At 42.0% G+C, this 14,565-nt stretch overlaps 1 protein-coding gene across 2 annotated transcripts in view; it reads left to right on the forward strand.

Annotated features, from left to right (window-relative positions):
- The window catches only part of SMARCA5 (SWI/SNF related, matrix associated, actin dependent regulator of chromatin, subfamily a, member 5), a 46,980-nt gene that overhangs the window by 22,836 nt on the left and 9,579 nt on the right, over nucleotides 1-14,565 (forward strand). The window contains exons 10-18 of one of the 2 annotated variants that reach the window (XM_005284304.5): nucleotides 1,454-1,563; nucleotides 1,887-2,113; nucleotides 8,799-8,920; nucleotides 9,010-9,162; nucleotides 10,325-10,457; nucleotides 11,492-11,640; nucleotides 11,861-11,980; nucleotides 12,223-12,333; nucleotides 14,340-14,453. In XM_005284304.5, coding sequence (XP_005284361.1) covers nucleotides 1,454-1,563; nucleotides 1,887-2,113; nucleotides 8,799-8,920; nucleotides 9,010-9,162; nucleotides 10,325-10,457; nucleotides 11,492-11,640; nucleotides 11,861-11,980; nucleotides 12,223-12,333; nucleotides 14,340-14,453 — 1,239 coding nt within the window. Of the gene's footprint in view, nucleotides 1-1,453; nucleotides 1,564-1,886; nucleotides 2,114-8,798; nucleotides 8,921-9,009; nucleotides 9,163-10,324; nucleotides 10,462-11,491; nucleotides 11,641-11,860; nucleotides 11,981-12,222; nucleotides 12,334-14,339; nucleotides 14,454-14,565 lie in introns of both variants that reach the window. The other variant, XM_065597762.1, reaches the window with a different exon arrangement.

Below are 14,565 nucleotides of genomic sequence, written 5' to 3' on the forward strand. Positions count from 1 at the left end.
TTTAATAGTTTGTTTTCTTGTTACTGTTCAAATATGTGGCCCCATGCCTTATTTACTGAACAGTCTTAAACCCCTGTTCTGAAGACAGAATGTATTAATTTCCTCTGGCTTTTGTATGGCACTTATCTCTCTAGTACCTGAGTGCTTCATAAATATTGATAAATGTATTTTCCCAACATCCCTGTGAGATGACGGAGTATTAGCCACATTTTGCAGATGGGGAACTAAGGCACAGAGAGATTAAAGTCAAGTGTCCAGTAATTCTGGGTGTACAATTTGAGATCCCTATGATTCTGAAAAATCAGGTCCTTAGCATTTTATATGTTCAAAGCACAACTCCCATATTCTTATGATCCTATTCTCCTCTGTAGGCCTGGCTCTCTGTTCTTACTAACTCTCCCATGGTGGATCAGTCTCCCCCTTTGATGAGAGTAGGCGATGCATTATGATGTCCCATGGCTGCAGTGCAGCATGGGACATGACATCCAGCTAGGGAGCTCAGCCTTTAGAGGAGAATGGGGACATTAGACAACCAAACTATAGGTAGTATGAGGCACTATGGGGACATATCTGAATTGAAGTATTTTATTTTTGGCAAGCAAACAGTTTTCTGTGGAAAACAGCCACTTGTGAAACATTTTATTTAATTGGAAATTCAATTTTCTGTCAAAACAGTTTTGACAAAAAAAATGTCACCCATTTTGAGTTGTAATGTAAGTACACGAGAAACCAGAATATGAAACTGACCCTAAAGAAACTGAAACTGATGAATCTAAATCTTTTTCCAACTTGAATCATATACATTGAAAGTACCAGAACACTAAAATTTGAAGAAAATCCAGAAGTGTAAGGTGTTCCTACTCATCTTGTCTGGCACAGATAACTCATACCACTCAGTGGGAGTGGTGGGGGGCAAAGCAAAATTCTTGTGAGATCGTCTCTTAGAGTTATGGATTGATGACCAGGCTCATTTTTGCCTATCTCCAGCAGCTTTTCATATCCAGTCATGCCACTTTGATTTTTGGGGCATCCTCATGCAGCTTGGTTATCTGTAACTGCTTGCCATGCTTGATAACAAAAACAGAAGTGGGGCATTTGGACCATAGCAATACTGGTACTAGCCATGCTAGCATTTCCTCCTTTTCCCCCCATGTCTCTTCAAGATGCTCTGGTTTGAATCCTTCAGAGGAAACTCAGATGTGTTCCTCTGGAAGATAGCTGTGTATGTGTTAATCATTTTTCCAGAGGACCCGGTTACGGTCTGGAGTTTGAAACTCTAGGAGGAACAGTGAAACATGGCTTTAAAATACCAATGGATTAGTTTTCAGAAATGTATTCAGTGAATCTTCTCTATTTTATTGATAGTTCTTGCTTGTTAAGCAAATAAGAAACACAAAAGACTTGAATTTTTTGCTTTATTTGATACTCAACCTAAACATTTAATCTTTTCCAGGTGCTAAGGCCATTCCTCCTTCGCCGTATTAAAGCTGATGTAGAAAAGAGTTTGCCTCCAAAGAAGGAAGTTAAAATTTATGTGGGTCTAAGCAAAATGCAAAGAGAATGGTAAGTAATTCAGGCACTTGTCTGTACTACTGTTAAAGCTGACTAGAAATCTGCTGCTTACAACTGAACTAACTACAACTTCTGCAGAAAAATGCTGTTGTATTGTGCAGAACCTGATTTAATTGCTTATGATGCAGCCAGCTGGGAGGAATTCAATATATGTTTCCTTGTGATAGCTTTACCTAATGGCTAAGTTGCTGTTTATGCAATCATCAGTGAGCTTTACTTATGGAATGGGGGAGGGTCTGCTTTTGAGTTCTTGCTTTATAACTTATACAATAAAAGAGGGCCTTTACATAATTGAAGTATCACTTTCAATTTAGGTATACACGAATCTTAATGAAGGATATAGATATATTGAACTCTGCTGGGAAGCTGGACAAAATGAGACTGTTGAACATCCTGATGCAATTGCGAAAATGTTGTAATCATCCTTACCTCTTTGATGGAGCAGAACCTGGTCCACCTTACACAACAGATATGCATTTGGTTACCAACAGTGGCAAAATGGTGGTATTGGATAAATTGCTTCCAAAGTTGAAAGAACAAGGTATGACTCATATTTCTTTCCTGATTTGTTTGAATCATTTGTCTGATTGCTTGTCTGATTCATTTGATTTTAATAGATGGAATTTAATCTCCAGATGTATTTTCTCTGTAGATCATAGGTGTTGTGGAGGCTAGGGTGGCCTCATAGGTAATTGGATCACAATCCATTAAAGGTTTTATAGATCAGGATCAGGACTTTGAAATCTGTTCTTCAGTTAAGTGGGGGCCACTAAAGCTTCAGTTGGTCCCGAATGTAGTAACCTGTTTTTTTCAGCAACAGCTGTCAAATGTACATCACTGTGGAGTTCTGCTAACTATACTGGCTCTCTATAAGATACCAGATCATATTCAAAACCTTGGTCTTAACCTTCAAGGCCCTCTATGGAATTGTTCCAAGGTACCTTGGAGCATGTCAGTCTCCCTTAATGGCAGCATTCCTCAGGACATATGAAACTCAACTTAAGGGGAAGCTTGTGAAAGTGAGGAAACTGCTTTCTTGGCAACAGGGTAAAGGCTCTGGAATTCATTACTGCAGGAGATCAGATTCACCACAAATATTATTTCCTTCAGAACAAAGCGTAAAACTTACTAATTCAGTTAGTGTTTTTACAGACAGATCTAAGCACAGTAAAGGAGGAGTCAATAGAAAACTTAAGGGCAAGGGAAGACCTTAGAAAGAAAGAACAGCCATAGGCAATACGAAGTAAACCTAGGCTTAGCCTATTGGCCTGTATTTTTGCTTTATCCCTTGGGAGATATTCAGACACTATAGTGATGGATGCCATTATAAGACCTGAGATAGGAGTTAACAAATCAAAATGATAGTGTTGGCATTTTTTGCTTATGAGGCTTGTTGCTATATGCTGTGTCAGTTTCAGCTGTCATGTGACAGTTGCCTTTAGTCCTGGAAAAAATTATCTGGATTAACTAAAAATGGATCACAAGGAATAGGTACTTATCCAGTGTAAAGGATAAGTGTCATGACTAACTGAACATGAAAGAAATAATGGTGGCAACTTTTTTTGCCATTTATGAACACCATAAACAGGCTAGGGAGTTTGCAGTTCTGTTGTGTTGCAGTAGAACATATTCTTGAATGCTGGACTTGGTAAGTAAGTCAAGTGGGTGCTTGCCTCTTAAATGATTTATTTTAAAAATGTGTTTAAATCATACTTGTTAAATGCTTTAATATCATAATATTGGGGGGAGGGATAGCTCAGTGGTTTAAGCATTGGCCTGCTAAACCCAGGGTTGTGAGTTCAATCCTTGAGGGGGCCACTTAGGGATCTGGGGCAAAATCAGTACTTGGTCCTGCTAGTGAAGGCAGGGGGCTGGACTCGATGACCTTTGAGAGTCCCTTCCAGTTCTGAGATAGGTATATCTCCATATATTATTAGCCCAAATTACTCAGTTCATTTTAAATTTTAATTTTCCAGTATTTGCACAAGGGTATGGGGGGAGTGGCTTGATCTTAATTACACTTTTTTTAATGAAAAGGTGATTTGACGGTGGTTTCTATTGAAATCCTTATTTAGTGTGTGCCTTTGTGTCTTCAGTTGTCCTTGTATATAACTTGCAGTAAAGGATCAATATCATTTTCACACTAAGGATGAAGAATTTGTAAAGAATATTGATATGTCTATAACGCTATGGATCTCCATTGAGTAAAATACTGAATAGCAGTATTTGACTATTGCAGGTCAGCATTATATATGTATTTCTGCTAAAGTTCCATATTAAATGAGGTTCTTCGTCGAGTGCTTGTTCACATCAATTCCAATCAGGTGTACGCATGTCGCGTGCACCATTGTTGGAAAGTTTTCCCTTAGCAGGGCCTGTTGGGTCAGCTGTGGAGCCCCTTGGAATGGCGCCTTTATGGTGCTCAATATATGGTCCTGCTGACCTGAGCTCCCCCACCTCCCTTCAGTTCCTTCTTACCGCCCCTGACGGTCATTGGAACAGCGTTCGTTTGCCTCGCAAGTGCTTCTCTTAGCTTGTTAGTTAGAGCTATAGTTTAGCATAGGTTTCAGTTCTTAATTTAGCGTAGCTTAGAGTTATACTTTCGGTTAGGAACCAGGGTTTCACTTTACCCGTTTCCTTCCCTTGGGGCCAAGTGTTTAAACTGTGTTGGACCTGCAGTAAGCACCAAATAGACAGGTGCAAAATCTGCAGGTCCTTTCTACCCAGGACGAAAAAAGAGCGGGACTTCCATCTCAAACAGCTTTTGATGGAGTCCGCTCTCTGTCCTCAACCTGCCTCTGAGCGCGGGGTCCTGCGCAGAGCGAATCGGTGTGCAGCACTCTGGCCTTGGTGCACAATATGTCACTGAGAAAAGAGTCCAGAGACCCTTGGCACCGTTCTCCAGCACCGCAGACTATCCGGCACGGTTCCCATTCGCCGGTACCGCACAAGCAGAAGGAAACTGACAGAGGCCGATCACTGAGGCCAAAGGTTTCTCAGCCTCCGGGTGCATCAGCAGTGCATCCTGGGAAAGAGCACTCTGCATGCAAGGGTCAAGAGTTGGCACCACTGACTTTGGTTCCCTGGGGGGGACCATTGAGTCTGGCGCCCAGTGACTCCCCGGACTGGCAGTGCCAGGTGGAGGAATTGGAGTTACCCTCTACCCTGGACATTTTCGAAGCTGACAGGGAGTTGATAGAACTGATGGCGCCGCAACCCCTGGCGGTCAGGGCCAAGCCCCCCTATACCTCCACGCCTGGTGCCGTCTAGAGGGAAGCCAGTTATGATGCAGCGTTCTCCTCTGCACCGCTCCTGCTTGCCATCGCCCAGGCCATCTCGGGACCCCTTATACTCCTCCCCGGCACCGTCCAGGCAATCCAGATCTCTGGTGCCACTGGAACGGCACCGATTGCCGGCACAGTTAGAGAGGCAATGATCTCTGGTGCCCAGCTCTCGGCATCGATTCCCAATGCGGGGACATCGGCACCGATCCCCTATGCAATACTGGTCAGTGCCGCCGTGGTTGTCCAGATCGGGGTTGTCTGACTTAGATGCGGAATTATTCTACTCCCGCCACAGTGGGCGCCGTTCCCACAGACATTGGAGCAGGGCACCTGTAGCTTGGCCTCCGCACTGGCAGAGGCAGTGACCCTTTTGGACCCCCTGTGAAGGAGGTTCCTCAGGAGCACAGGGGCAAGGGATTCTACTCCTGTTGTTTCCTCATCCCCAAGGCAAGGGGGGTGGGATCCCAGACCCATTTTTAGATCTGTGTGGACTCAACAGGTTCATGGTAAAGTTGAAATTCCACATGGTCTTCCTGAGCACAATTATCCCTTCTCTGGATCCGGGAGACTGGTATGCCACCCTCAACATGAAAGATGCGTACTTCCCCATAGCCATTCGACCTCAGCACAGATGGTTTCTGCAGTTTGTGGTCAGCCATAAACATTACCAGTTCACGGTCCTCCCATTCGGCCTATCGACTGCACCCCGGGTATTCATCAAGTGCATGTCGGGGGTAGCAGCCTTCCTCCGCAGGAGGCAGGTACAGGTATGCCTACCTAGATTACTTGCTGCTGCAGGGCCATTCCAGGGAGCAGGTGGAGTCTCACGTCCAACTAGTCAAATCCATGTTTTAGAGACTCCTCAACGTGAACCCAATCACTGACCAAGAGAATAGAATTCAATGGGGCGGTGCTGGACTCGGTACAAGCGAAAGAGTACCTACCAGAGACACGATTTCAAGCCATAGCAGGCATCATTCAGAGCCTCATGCAGTACCCGACCACTACGGAGCGGGGTTGCCTGGCCCTCCTCGGCCACATGGCAGTCTGCACTTACATGTCAGGCATGCCAGATTCAGGTCACTCCAAGAGTGGCTCACTTCTGTATATCACCCGTGGTGCGATAGGCAAGACTCAATACTGTTGTTGCCACAACAAGTACTCCAGTCCCTCCAATGGTGGCTCAACCTCCATACAATGTGCGAGGGAGTTCCTTTCAACAGCCGTCCTTGACCCTAATAACGGACACGTCATTGTTGGGTTGGGGGGCACACCTGGGCGACCACCAGATGCAGGGGCTGTGGTTGCAAAACAAGCTTTCTTCACATCAATATGAGGGAACTCAGAGCAGAGTGATTGGCGTGCCAAGCATTCCAGTCCATACTACAAGGCCAGTGCGTGGCAGTGATGACAGATACCACTGCCTTGTTTTACATAAACAAGCAGGGGGGAGCATGTTCCCTTCCCCTATATCAAGAAGCCCTTTAACTTTAGGAGTTCTGCATAGCCCACTCCGTGCACCCGGAGTCCTATCTTCCAGGAGTGCAGAACGAACTAGCAGACCACCTCAGTAGCTCGTTCTGTAATCACGAGTGGTCCATCCGACCAGATATCATACACTCCATCTTCCAAAGGTGGGGATTTCCCCAAGTCGACCTGTTTGCCACCAGAAACAACAGGAAATGCCCAATGTTCTGCTCCTTTCAGAAACACAGCCTGGGTTCCCTCTTGGATACGTTCCTATTACCCTGGGGAGACCACCTCACATATGCCTTCCTGCTGGTCCTTCTCGTGCACAGGGTACTACTCAAGATCCGCAGAGACAAGGCGAAGGTAATCCTCCTTGCTCCAGTGTGGCCCCGTCAGCACTGGTACCATGCTTTTGGAGCCATCAGTGGATGACCCAATAGCTCTACCACTTTGCCCCGAACTAATCACACAGGACCATGGTCGCCTTCAACACCCAGACCTTCAGTCCCTCCATCTCATGGCTTGAAAGTTTCATAGTTAAATCCAATGGAGCTCCTGTGCTCAAGTCCTGTTAGGAACGTCCTTCTTGGTAGCAGGAAACCATCCACCAGGGTCACTTATCTAGCCAAGTGGAAAAGGTTCCCATGCTGGTGTGAGGAGCATCATATACCTCCTTACAGGCATCAGTTCCGCTCATCTTAGAGTACCTCCTACACCTGAAACAATAAGGCCTTGCACCGTCCTCTATTAAAGTACACCTCGCAGCCATCTCGGCCTTCCACTCGGGAGCGTCTGGCTGTTCCGTATTCACCAATCCCATGGTGGGGCGTTTCTCGAAGGGCCTGGAAAGGTTATACCCACATGTTCGTCAGCCAGTACCTGTGTGGGTCAGGGCAGATTGGCAGAGGCCCTGGGGGGTTTTCACCTTCCTCTGCAGCGTAGGGCACAGGTCACTTGCTGGAGGATTCTCTGCACCTTGAAGTCTTTAAACCACAAGTTGAGGACTTCAGTAGCTCAGAAATAGGTCAGGGGTTTGTTACAGGAGTGGGTGGGTGAGATTCTGTGGCCTGCATTGTGCAGGAGTTCAGACTAGAAGATCATAATGGTACCTTCTGACCTTGGAGTCTGAGTCTATTATCCAGGCTCATCTCCTCCCCCCCACCCCCCCCGAGCAATTGGCAACTTACTCTTTGCTCTTTGTCCTGGAAGGTGGCCTTCCTGGTTGCTGTCACATCAGCTAGGAGGGTGTATGAGCTGAAGGCACTAACTTCTGATCTACCTTACACGGTCTTCAAGGTGCAACTCAGGCCTCACCTGGCTTTTCTTCCCCAGGTGGTGTCTCATTTTCGTACCACCCAAAGATATATCTTCCTGCCCGTCTTTTATCCCAAGCCTCACTGATGTGAGGAAACAATGGCTTCGTTCACTGGATGTTCAGAGGGCGTTGGCATTCTACATCAAGTGCACTAAGCCATTCAGAAAATCGAACCAACTATTCATGGCAGTTGCAGATTGGATGAAAGGACTCCTGGTCTCTTTTCAGCGTATTTTGTCTTGGATCGCAGACTGTATCCACACATACTATGAGCTGGCCAAGGCCCCAGCTCTGCCTATTACGGCACACTCCACAAGAGCTCAAGCTTCTTCAGTGGCATTTCTGGCCCAAGTCCCGGTACAGGAGATCTGCAGAGCAGCTACTTGGTCATCGGTGCCTATGTTCACCTCTCACTACGCTATCATCCATCACGCCAGAGACGATGCAGCCTTTGGCAGAGTGGTGCTCCAATCAGTGGTTCCTTGACTCTGACCCTGCCTTCAGGGGTAGAGCTTGGGAGTCACCTGATTGGAATTGACATGAACAAGCACGTGAAGAAGACAAAATGGTTACTTGCCTTCTCGTAACTGTTCTTCGAGATAAGTTGTTCATGTCCATTCCAATACCCACCCTCCTTCCCCACTGTTGGAGTAGCCGGCAAGAAGGAACTGAAGGGGGTCGGGTTGGCAGGATCATATATTGAGCGCCATAAAGGCACCACTCCAGGGGGCTCCACGACAAACCCAATGGGTGGTGCTAAGGGAAAACTTGCTAACGATCGCGCACGTGACGCATGCACCCCTGATTGGAATGGATGTGAAAAATGGACGTCTCGTAGAACAACAGTTACAAGAAGATAACCTTTTTTTTAGAACTTTAAATGTCAGTTTTTAATACCTTTTCTTAATCTAGATTAGATTTTTAAAAATTACCTGAAAAATATGACTAAGAATGTATCAGTTTATCAGTTTCCCAAATTTTGAAAGAAATGTATTCTTACTAGATGCTCATATTGATTAACTTTTACCAGTCATCATCTTGTTCTACAATCTTATGTTTAAGAGTAACGCCCCTCCAAACTAATGTTTATATTGGCAGCACATATACTAAAATTTGCTACTTATTTGTTGAACAATTTTACTTTTTACCTCTAATAGGCTCACGAGTACTAATCTTTAGTCAGATGACAAGAGTACTAGACATCTTGGAAGATTACTGTATGTGGCGAAATTATGAGTATTGTAGATTGGATGGACAAACACCTCATGATGAGAGACAAGTGAGTGTTAAAAATTAAAATAAAAAAAATTAAATAAAATTGTGTGCTCAAAATATACAGTTGCATTGACGACTATCTTATTTCTGCAGGATTCTATTAATGCATATAATGAACCTGACAGCTCCAAGTTTGTGTTTATGTTGAGCACGCGTGCCGGTGGTCTTGGAATCAATCTGGCTACTGCTGATGTCGTAATTCTTTATGATTCAGACTGGAATCCACAAGTAGATCTTCAAGCTATGGTAAGAATTCCAAGACAGAAATATCATTGTATATAAACTAGTTTTTCTTACAGAACTGCCATACAAATGTATATATGTGCATTTCATGGTGTCCAGGTTCTATATATACTTTGGTCCTCTTTAATTCAATAGTGCAGTCTTTTTTTAAAATTAAGAATGATTTCTATGCTCCAAGAGTAGTTGACATTAAAAAGGTCACAGCAGTTAGGTCAAATTTGGCCTAAAATTTAAAGCCTTAATCTGTCATTTTAAGACATTGGAGTAATCACTTCACTATCCTCTCTTGAGTTGAATCAGCTTTTCTGTTACTAACTTGCATTATAAGGGTGCACATGCTTAATCTTTACATCCAAAAATGTTGCATCTCAGTCTTTGATCTTATGGAGAGAACAATGTATTGACTTACACATTACAAACAAGAGAGCTAATATTTTTAAAACTTTCATATTAAAGGTATAAATTATAAAATATGTACAAACCGGATCTCTGTGTGCACATTGGCATGTTGAAAATCTGAGGATTTCAGCCAGGCTGCCGATATTTTCAAATATGCTTAATAAAGGTTGTTCAAAAGAATGACACAACAAAGGCATAACAAGAACCAACGGATGGAAGTTAAAGCCAGACAAATTCCAGTTGAAAATGAGTGTTTTAACAGTGATGGTTCAAAAGATGAAACTATCTTCAAAGTAAGACTTGAAAGCAAAGTCTCTCTGGAAGATGCTTTAGTCGAACACAAGTTATTAAACTCAATATAGGGATAAGTGCGTGAAATTTTCTGAGTTTATATACAGGAGGTCAGACTAGATGATCTAGTCTGATCTTTTGGCCTTAATATCTGAGAAATATTTGTTAAAATATGTACCATGTCTTTTAGAGAGGAATCTTCAGCAAAGTGTACTGTTCTCTGTGCAAGAGACCTTGTTAACTAAGCTTATAGTGCCAATAAAAACTTTTTTGAGTGGCAATGTCAACTGGATTTATGGAAGGATTTTAACCTGAAATGTACAGGGTTTTTTTATTTCACAAACTAGTATAGTGATAGCTACTCTCTTAAAAACTGATTTAAATTCAAGCAATAATTGTATGTATTTATATTTCAATGCAAACACTTTACCGTGTTGTGCTAAATGACATGGGTATTTCACAATTTTCTGCATAGGACCGAGCACACAGAATTGGCCAGACAAAAACTGTTAGAGTGTTCAGATTTATCACAGACAACACTGTGGAGGAAAGAATAGTGGAAAGAGCAGAAATGAAACTTCGTTTGGATTCCATAGTCATTCAACAAGGCAAGTGTATTGAGACAGCTTTTCTCTCTTTGTACTTTGTATTTCTCTCCTATGCCACTCCCCTTTTTTGCACATGTAAATTCTGGGTAAAATTTTGGCGCCATTGAAGTCAGTTGGCGTTTTGCCATTGACTTCAGTTGGGGCCACAATGTCATATTCTGTTCTTAGGATGGAAGGGGATGATAAATTTCTTAAGTTTGTTTTTTTTCTTGTGTGGCAGTCTTTCAGCATAACACTGGTTACTGCATTATGGAATGACTAGGGCATCCCAGATGGCTAAGAATGAGTATACTTAAATAGAAATGTAAAAAGTGAAAATGCTTTAAAGAGGGAAGTGTAATAATAAATTTTCATTTCTGTGTCTAGAGTAATGGAATAAAAGAGTAAGGATGATGTAACTCCATACATTAGCCTAACTCAGGGGTTTTCAAACTTCCTTGCACTGCGACCCCCTTCTGACAACAAAAATTACTTCATGACTAAAGCGTGACCAAAGGAGGGGGGGACCAAAGTGTGAGCTTGCCCAAGCCCGACTGTCCCAGGTGTGGGGCCCAAAGCCTGAGCTTCATCGTTTTTGGCAGGGGGGGCCAAAGCTGAAGCTCAAGGGCTAACTTTTTCGATAGTCTAACTTGAAATCAATTATTTTAAAAAAGTACCATAGCTGTTGCTGTCATGTTCACAGGGAGATGTGGACTTGAAATTGTGAAAATGCTGGCCAGGAATGAGAGGCTACTTGGAAGACTTAAAATCCAGAGTCTGTTTTTTGATGGAGTCATTAATTTGTATTACTAAGCAAGAACCAGTCCTTGCTTAACTATCTAGATTTCTGTCAGGAAAACAAACCAAAAAAAAAAAAATTTTTTTTTTAAATGTTGAAAATAGTTCTTGTGACTGACTTATGAATGGCCTGTGACAAACATAATAAACAAGGAGGGAAAGGAAGTGTTCTTTCTGTTCCTGACACATCCAAGTGATTGGCCTAAAATCACTAAACTCTGCAATAAGGTATTGTCCTCCAATATTTTTATCTTCAGGAAGACTGGTGGATCAAAATCTGAATAAAATAGGAAAAGATGAAATGCTGCAGATGATTCGACATGGAGCTACGCATGTGTTTGCTTCAAAGGAGAGTGAGATTACTGATGATGATATTGATGGTATTTTGGAAAGAGGTGCAAAAAAGGTGAGGTGCAAATTAAAGAAACTTGAAATGTGTTACTACTTTGGATAATTTGAACAATATTACAAATGCAATTAACATTTTTCAGACTAAAATTTACATAGTAGATCAGGAGTGTTTTTTGGCATTTAGATCCGTACTAGTAAGTCATTTTTGGAGTGTGTGCTTGTGAATAAGGAGGATCTTTTTTGAAAAGTATTACTCATTGATAACTTTTTTCCAGACTGCAGAAATGAACGAGAAACTCTCAAAGATGGGCGAAAGTTCACTTAGAAATTTTACAATGGATACAGAGTCCAGTGTATACAACTTTGAAGGGGAAGATTATAGAGAGAAACAAAAGGTAATATCTGAATTTGTTTTGGAAGAATTCACTGGTAGTATTTGTATACACTTACTGCATGTTACTGGTTTGGTGAACATGATATACATAATATTTAACCAGCAATAAATTGCTTGTTAAATTTGTGGAAGGCTATTATTGTTCCAGATACTTTAGTTCTAGTTTTGTGTAAAATGTATACTTTGTATAAAATACCTTTATAGAACTTGAGGTCTCTTTAATTTATTTCTTTAATCTTATAGATGGCATTCACAGAGTGGATTGAGCCACCTAAACGAGAAAGAAAAGCCAACTATGCTGTTGATGCTTACTTCAGGGAAGCTCTTCGTGTCAGTGAACCAAAAGCACCAAAAGTGAGTTGACTGACTTTAAACCAGAAAATGATTGAAATGTACAGAAGACAGACTTACTTTAACTTGCTTCCAACTATAAATCAATTCGTACACTTCTATAAATTTCCATCAGTGGAAAGTTTTTGTAAAATAAATGAATGGTGTATATAAAGGCATTTTAAAGATGCAAACTGGAGTGTTCAAAGGACTCTCAACATAGGACTCATGGAGGGAGAGGGAGAGGAAGATTAAAAGGAGAATGAGATCTTTTAGTCAGGTGGTGGAAGATAAGGACAAGAGAGGGTGAGAAGTCTAGAATTAGATTCTAAATAACTAAGTAGATTTATCTTAAGCTTTTTCTCAAGCAATTATTTGGCCTTCCCAGTGGTCCTACTTAAAATGTTTTATTATTCACCTGGTTTCTAACTTCTTAAAAAAAAATCCAGATTACATTTGATGTGCAGTGTTATCCTTCTTTCCACAATACGAACAGTAACTTTCCTCATACAGTATTCTGAAGTAGTGTTTTGTTGTGACTGTGTGATGCTCCTAACTGTGCACAAGAGCTCGAGTCCAAATTGTTAAAAACCATGGCACAAACCCCAAATTGTTGTTAGTTTAAAATTTAGATTTCACCCACCAACTTCAGAGTCTTACGGCACTTTAACAGCCTTAAAATGGAGTCACAAAGTCTGTCATACCACGTAGGTGAGCATGTGTCTGTGATATATGGCCCCTTACACAATCCCAAAGGACCAGTCACCTACCCCAGGTCGATTATGCTTTAGGTCTCTCCTCAAATACAACACTTGTAGCCAATCCTATAGTAAACCATATGAAGACTTATTAAATACGAAAAGGAAATTTAGTTATTTACAAGGTTAAAGCAAATAAACATAGACACAAAAGTGCGTTAGTCTTACCTTTCAAAAGATAATAGAGGCTTCTATAATCAGCAAGCTCTGTTCTTTAGGGATAGTCTAGGTTAAGCAGCTGGGGATATCTTGCTTATGCCTAGAAACACCTTGCTCACACAGAGTCCGAGCAGCATGGAGATCCTTAGTACCTTATGGTTTTTATTCCCTCCTGGCATGCTCTGAGCTGCAAACTCAGCTGATGGGAGGAGTCCATTTTCATGACTCATCTTCACGGGGGGGGGGGGGGGGAAAGAGGGCAGAACAACAATACGAGTCTTTAGTCTTTTTGATGATTTCTCATAAGAACATAAGAATGGACATACTGGGTCAGACCAGTGGTCCATCTATCCCAGTATCCTGTCTTCTGACAGTGGCTAGGTGCTTCAGAGGGAATGAACAGAATAGGCAGTCATCAAGTGATCCATCCCCTGTTGTCCACTCCCAGATCCGGGCAGTCAGAGGCTAGGGACACCCAGAGCATGGGGCTGTCTCCCTGACCATCTTGGCTAACAGCTATTGATGGATCCCATGAACTTACCTAATTCTTTTTTGAACACCATTGGAGTTTTGACCTTTACTACATCCCCTGGCAACAAGTACCACAGGGTGACTGCATTGTGTGAAGAAGACTTCCTTGTGTTTGTTTTAAACCTGCTGCCTTTTAACACAAAAACCAGTGGTCACCCAGGCTCAGAATACAACTGCTCAATTATTACATTACAGTATGGAGCACGGATATTACAAGTAAAAGTTTAATGCATGCAGCAAGTCAAGCATTCAGTAGAGTTGAAATACTAAACACTTTCTTACAATTATAATACATATTTTATCAATATTAACCTATAAGTGAGCCAGACAGATTCCAGCTATGTATCTTTGTGTCCAGACACGAAGACCTTGGCAACAGCTGGCACCTGGTCTGCCAGTGTCAGTCTCCACTGTAAATTCTTAAAGGTTCTTGTATATATTCTTATCCAACCAAATCTCTAGCTTCTGATGAACTAAAATTTAACCACTTTTTTTTTTAAATTACATGGTTTCTGAATGAATTTAACTATAAGCAAACTTGAAAGTGAATTAAATGTAAAGTATATCTTTGGTTTTCTTTAGGCTCCACGACCTCCAAAACAGCCTAATGTTCAAGATTTCCAGTTCTTTCCTCCACGTTTGTTTGAACTACTAGAAAAAGAGATTCTGTATTACAGAAAAACTATTGGGTACAAGGTATTAAAACTGCTCTTACATAGTATGTTCTCTTCTGTCTTGAGAAACTTTAATTACGGCAATTAAAAATATTTTGATGGTGACACTGTGTCTGCTGTTTTGTCACTCATAA

Source organism: Chrysemys picta, chromosome 5, assembly GCF_011386835.1.
Source record: "Chrysemys picta bellii isolate R12L10 chromosome 5, ASM1138683v2, whole genome shotgun sequence".
Classification (NCBI taxonomy): Eukaryota; Metazoa; Chordata; order Testudines; family Emydidae; genus Chrysemys; species Chrysemys picta.